The sequence below is a fragment of the Manis pentadactyla genome, chromosome 5 (assembly GCF_030020395.1).
Source record: "Manis pentadactyla isolate mManPen7 chromosome 5, mManPen7.hap1, whole genome shotgun sequence".
Classification (NCBI taxonomy): Eukaryota; Metazoa; Chordata; class Mammalia; order Pholidota; family Manidae; genus Manis; species Manis pentadactyla.
In genome coordinates, this window is record NC_080023.1 from 65,904,112 (window position 1) to 65,912,828 (window position 8,717).

Genomic DNA, 8,717 nt, shown 5'->3' on the forward strand with positions numbered 1-8,717 from the left:
AAAAAGCAGAATTTCAAGTGTGGAAACAAGATTGGTCTGTTCGGAGAATGGAAATAACCCCTCAGTGGGCTAGACTGAGGCACACGATGTTGTAGGAGAGGATCAGAGGAGGCAGCTAGGTAGGGCTTTAGGTCTCTGGGGGACATGGGCTTTCTTTTCTCAGCCATTAGAATATCTTAAGCATGAGAGTGGCATGATCTACTTTACACTTTAAGAGACCATTCTGGTTAATAATCTGATTAACTCTGTGTCCCTGGACAAGCTACAGTACTTTTCTTAGCCTGTTTCCTCATTGTAAAGTTATATAGAGATAATAATAGTATGTATTACATGGAGGTAATATGAGGACTAAATGAGGTAATGAATGGAAAAGATTTTGCACACTGCAAGCACATAATAATTGTTCATTAAATGTTTTCAACTAAATCACTTTTACCTCATTAAGATCATATTGAATAGAACTGAGCATATTCACTATTCCCAATTATGGAACATAGTAACTAAAAATATCTTTTAAAATTAGTCCAGATTCAAATTCCCTAATATTGAGAGGCTGGATATTTCTGTGTTGAATCCACACTGGCACTTTCCTCTTATCTGATCCTGTAACACAGTCCTGAGCTATTTATGTGTATGTGCATGCCCCTATTCTCACACACACTAGATTATTCATCCTTGTGTTACTACCAGAGCCCACAATGCTCAATATATTGCACAGAAGGCAGGCAAGCAGATAGCTAAGTGGATGGATAGATAGACTAACAGATAAATGGAGGATAAAAATCATGGGGGCAAGAGAAAAGAAGGTAGTGTTTCAATGTGAAATATTTAAAAGAATAAAGTGTCTAAATGATGACAATGTAAAATGTATAACGGATCATGTTTACTATTCTGTTTGCATTTACATAGTAACCAGACAGCATGCTGGAACCCTAACAGAAGACACAGCTCTATCACAAGGACTTACTAACTTCCAATCTTGCTTCATCTCTACTGCAAATATTTAGCAACACTCAGAGAAACATGAAAGAAGCACTTCTCATGTTAACCAAGGTACTGAAGAATTATGAGTAAGAGAACCAAAATTATGAAACCTACTGACTTAACCTTCACATCTCTCATGCACTCAGATCTATTTGAGTGTGACAAATGACATCAAGCAAGTTTGTGTGTATAATTCAAATTTCTAAGCTTTGAAACAAAGACCCACAGTATTTATGGAAACACTTGTTCAGTGATCTTGCGTAAATATATGTGAATTGTTCCTACATACTTGAAAGTGTGTAATGGATGAAAAAATGATCCTATTTGAGAATCCTATTTGAGATCCTATTTAATTAAATAAAATTAGTTAAAGAACAACTAGGAGTAGAAAATAATATCCCTTAGTGGAAAATGTTCATGATATACAAAAGCATTTTTCTATGCATTGCCTTATTTTGATCTTCATGACAACTCTCTCTCAAAAACATGGCAGATTATGTCTGCAGTTTATAGATGTAAAAACTGACATACTGAGTAGATGATTTGTCCCAAGTCTCTAAATCAATAAATGGCAAAACTGGAAATCTAACCTAGGCCTTCATAGTGTACTTTTGGCCACCCCAAACTAATTCAACATGTCACAAATAATGCAATTGTTAAAAATGGAAGCATTTCTATTTAAAAAGAGACAGAGGAGCCACCTATATACAAAATAAGTTGTAAGTAGCATTATTCAGATGCCTCTAGAATAGCACAAGCCCTTTCAAGCAGGAAGATACTCCTTTTATATATAAGTATATTCCCTAGATCCACACAACAACAAAGCTTTCATCTCTTGAATACACACATATGGGACTCTGACGTCCATTCTCCACATTTCCTGCCTTCACTTCTCATAACGGTCTTATGAAGGAGTTACTGTTATCATCATCATTGTTGTCATGATTACACAGGAGGAAAAAACTGAGGCATAAAGAGGTTGAGTAACTTGTCCCTGACCATTTAGCTAGTAAATTGGTTCAGTGACTCTTCACTGCAACATTATGCAGCCTCTTGAAATAGAAGCCTCTTTATTCCACTCCATCTTCTCCTCTGTAAGGTTTAACCAATAAGGGAAGAATCTCTAAGTTTAGGTTAATGATTTAAGTGCTCTTCATGCAAGTTTAAGCAATATCAGTCTTGCTGACCAGTGAAAATACTTCATCTTTGAAGTGCTGGAGGAACCACATGTAGAATGGCAAATAGAGAACCTGGCACATGTATGCAGGTAACAATTACAGAGAGCCTATCATGTGTCTGGCATTATGCTAAGTGCTTTCTCTATATGTGTACTCCATAAATGGTAGCATTGCTCTTTTTTTCTCATAATGGAGAGATTGTATCCAAAGCTGTTTGGAAAGTAATCTAGGCAATGAAGACAATTTATTTTCATAAAGACAGGCCTGTTGTGTCACTGGGTATAGAAAGCTGTTGCAGGTGTGTTGTAAGGGACTACTACTGCGCTGGCCCTTAATAAGACCCAAAAGCGCACAAGTATGGAAGGGAAGTATCAGTGAAAAGACTGAGATTATAAGATGGACTCTCCACCTACGAAGAAATACTCTCCAGAAAAAGCAAAACTTAAAACACAAATAAGTTAGAAGTTTGTACATATAATAGAAAGTAAGTTTCTTTGTAAAGGTAAATATGTTTAGCATCAGTGGATTTCAGATTAAGACTGGAGGTGCAGGATGTCTGCTGAATCTAGTAAATCAGCCAGACAGATTCTTATCTTTTGCCCCTTTCATATTCTTCAGATCCCTAGTTGCTTAATATATTACATCTAAACAAGAATGATGTGGAACTTCTTACAGTAACAGACAAGGGGAAAGGAGGGAGGTAGTAAATATATAACTACATCAGAGATCTGGATTTCACTGCACATTCCACAGCCAATATGAATGGTATTGATTTTCAGATTACCTCCTTTCCTCTCTATTAGTGAAGAGAACTGAATTGTCTGCATTTGCTTGATTCCACTGAGAGGCCTGAATCACCACTTGAAAATATCAATCATTCCTTTAAGATTAGTCCCTGCTAAAAGCCTGCAATGAAATGATAATGCACTAACCTGTCTCCAGTTAATGGCAAAATAATGGTTGCTTGAGAAGAAAACACAATGAAAGATAATCTCATTTGAGGGCTGCAAAATAAGAAAAGAGGCAGTTAAAACACTAAAAGAAATATTGATAAAATACAGATATATTACTAGGGAGTCTCATTTAAAAGTGGTTTCACTGAGTGAGTGCAGGCTTCTTTTAAATGGAACTCCCAAGCAGATACACTAACTCTGCTTAACATTACTGCGTAAGTCATTTTGGATTTAGTCAGTGCTTCTCAGTACTCCTCCATGACCCACAGGGCCATTTAGGAAGGCGCTTAACTAGAAAGATAAATTCTAGGTCAATGTAAAATTCTTTTGTAGAAAACATTCCTTCCCTTGGTGTCCTCCCTCATATGCTTAAAGGAGGCCAAGACCTTCGGAGTGGTATTGTTAGCAATATTTAGGGCTTAAGAGCTGCCAGTTTGATTTAATCATACAAAAAATGTGACAGGAATCATACAAAAGTTCTCCTGAAGTAAGAATCCTGAAGGAGTGTCACAGGCAGTGTGAAAGAGAATAACAAATCACATTCGACAAGACAGTTTCAATTTTCCAAGTAACATCATACTTTCAACGGGCAACAAGTGCCCCAGTTAGCAGGGGCAACAAGTGCCCCAGTTAGCAACATCTTTCAAGCTTTAGGCATTTATCTCACAGAATGGTTCTTGTTTCTAAGATACTCTGTGCAACTGAAGATACAAAACTAAGATCTAGAAACTGACAATCAGAATGATCTCAAAGGCTTGTACATATTTTAAAAGTCATCCTCTTAAGTAGTCAATTCCCACAATACATTGTTAGTAACTGAGCAACTACACTGAAGTCAGACAACTGTGTATTACCGAATTCCAACTTGCAAACCAGACCAGATAAATAAGAGCCCACTTTGAAAAGGTTGTATTGAAATGATCTGTTGCTTTCAATCAAAATCTATGTGATAATCTCTGTACACTCTTGGATTAAATCAGAAAATTTATAAACAACTGTCTCCTGCCTTTGACATTTAAGGATATAGGACCTTGTTTATTTTTCTCTCTTAGACAGTTTTACTTCAGACCCCGTCCAGAAATGAGAGTGTCATACTTGGCTTCTTAAGCAGGAGCCTGATGATTGAACATGGACAAGCATACATTTTTATAGGAATAAGTTTACCGCTGCCAATAACTGAAAGCAAGGATTGCCTAGGCCTCTACAGATTGTTTGAAGTTACTTGCAACATGACTTTCAAAATGTTTTGATCATCCAAGCCTGTTTTACAGAAAACATTTGGGCTAACAAGACTGAAAGAAGCAATATTTAATGATACAGCTCCTTTTTGTGTCCTTTCCATTATCTTGATAAACTTGCATTTGCTCATTGCATATTTTTCTTTTTCTTTTTTTTTTAAAAAAAAAGGAGGAAAAAAGGTTCAAAAGGCTGGTGTCCTGGGTTATTTTTAAATAAGGATGCCACTAATTCCTGGTTACCTCTAAGTAGAGAGTAAGCTGGATTTCATAGCAGTTATGCTTTTTATAGGAGAGAAAACCAGCCTTTGCTAGTAAGTCCTATTGCATATATAGAACAGTTAAATTTTAAACCAGTCACACACCCACACACTGAAACACAAGTCATTTCTTTAAACACACACAAGTGGCTTTTCTGGTAGTGGATTATTAACACATGTTCATTTGAAGTTTACCGACACTTTTTTTTTTTAATGAGAACCTCTACAATTGTGTGGAAAGGAAAATATATTATGGATACTATTAGCACAAAATTTCTTTAATGTGATAAATTATGAGAAAGCATAACTGAAATTCAAAACGGATGAAAATTCAGAAATGAAAAGACATTTGGAATCATATTTGAAGATGTTTCCCCAGAATCTGGGCCAAGTTGTTGGGCTTCAGGTGAAATAAGCCCTCAACAGCTGAAAGGCTGTCCTGATAACAGCTTGCGTGTGATAACGACCTTCAGGCACTTAAAAATCAACATTTCAATAAAGGCTTTCCCTGCTAAAGACTTCCAAAAAAAGGGATACCCTATGGTTTACTCTAGTTCCCTCCACCTGGTGCTCCTGGCATAGAAAAGTGAAGTGGAATAAATACCTCACAAATCTCTCCGTAAGTTGCTGGACGAAATTGTAAATTTCAATCCAATTATTCGCCACACTCCCAGACCTGAGAAATGAAATTGAACTAATCAGAGAAACAAAACATTTACATGGGGGTAACCCTGCCTCTTCAAGCAAAGTAACAGTATCAGTATCTGTAATTTAGTTGCTGCAAGAATCAAGGAAGTCAACTCATCTTCGGAGATCACCTGCCTGCTAATTGTTTGGGTAGAACCCTGGCTCTTCAAAATAAACACAGACTTCTTTCTCAGGAAATGCAAAACACACTGGGTATGTTCACCCTAGGCTATTCCTGGCTACAAGGAAAGTGCTGTGATCATGATAAAAACAGGCAAACTTCAGCAAGCGTTGAGCGGGTAAGGACAGAGGGGCAGAGAAAGAACCCTTTCTGGGCTCCAGAGCGCCAAAGGCCACCCCAAGCGCCCCCATTCCCATTTCCCAAGAGGCCCAAGACTGGCAGGCAGTTCAGGGCTCCTCCGATCACCCCCCGACCCGCACACATCCGAAAGAGCCTGCCCTCCAGAAAGAGAGAGCAAAGGAGCACCCGTCACGGGGTTTCTTACACCCCTCCCAGGGCCACACATCTCAGCCTCCCCAGCCACAGATCAGCAGATCATCCAGTGCCACTCTCACCAGCACCCCTGGATCTCCCTCCGGCACTCACTTGTCCAGGACGAAGTAGAGATCAAAGGCTCCTTTGCAGGAACGCTCTTCCTGGGCGCCCACCAGCCCCCCAGGACCGATGAGCGCCAGCAGCCACAGCCCGGGGACCAGCCAGCTCCCGGGGCTGCGGGCCAGGGACAGCCCCGCCACCATCGCGCGGCCAAGGGCCTGTAACGCCCTTCTGCTCGCAGCCCCCTCGGCTCCACTTGGTGGGGACGCTAAGGTGGTAGCAGATACCAGGGACGCACCCTGGAGTGGGGGACTGCCGACAATTAGGGCGCCGGCGCCTGGGGCCGCGGGACCCACTAACTGACAGAGGGAGGGAGGTCCTAGGAGGACAAAGGGAGACTCTGCACCCGCCGCAGCGGCCGCCGGAACTCCTGACGAATCCTAGTGGAAGCGCGATCCAGTCCTCCCCGAGGATTCCGGAGAGTTCCTGCAGACGACGAGGGCCCGCGGCGACAGCTCGCAGAAGTTCCTCCCCGCCTCGGGCCGGGCTCCTAGCGCCCGCCTCGGACACAGATCGGGAGTCCCATTCGGCCCGGAGGGCTGAGGTCCGGCTGCGGCGCGAGAGCCCCTGGGACGCGGCGCTCCGCACCAGCTTGGCGGGGAGATCCCTCCCTTCTGGCCCCCTTCCGCGGCGGCCCGACTCCCCAGGCGCTGCGAACTTTCTTCCCGACTCTCGGCGCTGGCACGGCGCAGCCGGGGGGCCCCCTTTAGGGGAGGAGGCTAAACGGGCCCTGGGGCTAGTGGCTGGAGCGGAGCCTCTCCAGCCGAGGCCAGGTCTTGCCTCCGTGTGTCAGTGTGTGTCTGAGGGCGAGGGCGAGGGCGGGGCCTGATGTGAGGCCGCGGAGCCACACACGCACACTTGTGGGTTCGTGCTCAGTACAGATGACTAACGGCTGCCAGATTTTGGAAAGGGGAAAAGGAGTTTAGAAAAACAAGTGTCCTCTAGAAACCAAACATACGCATATATCCTGCAGGCCTGGCCTATTTCAGCAGCTGCGCAGAACAGACCTCAGGGTGGCTGGGAGACCAAATACTAGCAATTCCGAGAGAGGTGGCGGCCTCCTCACTCCGCACCCTCCCCACCCCCACTAACACAGCACACACTTTTTCACTAGCTGCCCTGCCTGCTACCTAAGGAAGGCAAAAGTTCCTTTTTTTTATAAACCTACTTTGTAGTTTCATCTCACCAAGCCAAGAAAAGGCAGAATCAAAGGTACATATACCTTTAGCAACTAGTACCACATCAGTATATGACGAATGAAATCTGGGGGAAAGAAACTTGCCAAGAAGTAATGACAACTGGTTTCAAGTTTGAAGGGGACAGAGGTCAGGAAATATGAGACATGATGCTAACCTTGTACTTCACTCTCATGAGGAAGTGTTTTAAACTCACATTTATTGACTTCCTTTTCCCCTAGGTTCTTGACCCATTGCCAGCTCATCTTTTCGAACCCCACAAACTGAGCAAAGAATCCATCTTGTCCTAGGCCCAAACTAAAACTAAATACCTTGAACTTAAAACTTGTTCTTCCTCAAAATCCCCAGGCCCTCCTCACACTCCCCCACTCAGTTCTTTCCTGACTGTAAGTCCAGCAGAGGTGATGGCCATACTGAAGCATATTACCATTCTTTTATTTATTTGTTTCGGTAATAAATTCAGTCCAGTTCTGAAACTTTTTTTCCTTTATTCATTTGCTCATGTAAGATCTGCAAAAATGCAGGGAAGTGGCCTCTCCAAGCACAGACCAATAACTAATCAAATCATTTTTATCTAATAAAATTCAATGGGAGGATCATTAATTACTAGGCCAACCTACTGTCTAGATTTCCTCCAGACTGAGAGGTATTTAGGAACACAGGACTTTCAGTGCTAAAACTAGGGCATTTCCTGGGATGGTCCCTGGCAAATGAAACTGTTGTCCCCCTATTCCTAAGCAATAATGACAGGTGGTGAAAGCAAGGGCAGGCTTGGGAATCTCACCAAGCAATGAACAAGAAGAGGTAACATCAGCAACACTTTCTCTCCCAAGGAACACAAGTGCCCCGTGCTAAAAATTTGTGGGACTGCTGTTTGTGGATGTACGTAGCTGGTCTGCTTTTGTGTCCCTTCTGCCCCTCCAATAAGGACCTTGGCTCCTTCCCGCCTCCTCCTATAAACCCCTGGCCTGGCTCTGCTGACCTCTTTGCATGCACCACTTACTGTGCCATCCTCCTCCCCACCCCAGCTCCCCTCTGGGGTTTGCCCTGCTCTTTCCCTGCCCGGGGTGCCACAGGGATAATAAAAAATAATATCCTATACCTTGTAGGGGAGTCACAAGCATTATATGAACTAAAGCAGGTCAGAGCTTATGCAAAATGCTAAGTGCTAAACACTTAAATAGTAGCGACTGCTTAGGGCATTGTCACACCCTTGGCCTCCTAAGTCTCTCCTTAAGAGGTGAGAGCACCTGGGCATTGTGTCAGCAGGACACTAGCCAGGTAAGATTTCAAACGGACTTTTGCTCCATGACAGATATGCTGGAACCATGCATGTTTAGCTTTGAATTTTAAATTGGAAATGGGATAGGGAATGCAGATTTTTAAGGGGAGAGAGAGAGAAAGAGAGACAGAAATTAGACTGAATTATTGAGATAAATAAATCTAAAATATCTCTCTTTTATCAAATTGGCTAGATTTCTGTTCTAGTATTTTGGTTCACAATCCACGCAAGCCTCTACTCTTCTGAAAATTATTCTTTGTATCAAACCAAAGTTCTAATTCAGTGTTAGAATTTATCACTGCATAGAATCTAACATCACATAAAAT

General features: G+C 42.4%; 1 protein-coding gene across 3 annotated transcripts in view; it reads right to left on the reverse strand.

Moving 5' to 3' along the window:
* ANTXR2 (ANTXR cell adhesion molecule 2) overlaps positions 1 to 6,796 on the reverse strand; it is a 144,079-nt gene extending 137,283 nt beyond the window's left edge. The window contains exons 1-3 of one of the 3 annotated variants that reach the window (XM_036906438.2): positions 5,905 to 6,789; positions 5,215 to 5,286; positions 3,095 to 3,166 (exon numbers count right to left, since the gene is read on the reverse strand). In XM_036906438.2, the coding sequence (XP_036762333.2) occupies positions 3,095 to 3,166; positions 5,215 to 5,286; positions 5,905 to 6,056 (296 nt within the window). In that variant the 5' untranslated portion in view covers positions 6,057 to 6,789. Of the gene's footprint in view, positions 1 to 3,094; positions 3,167 to 5,214; positions 5,287 to 5,904 lie in introns of all 3 variants that reach the window. The other 2 variants (XM_057502365.1, XM_057502366.1) reach the window with 2 other exon arrangements.
* Between the last annotated feature and the right edge of the window lie 1,921 nt (positions 6,797 to 8,717).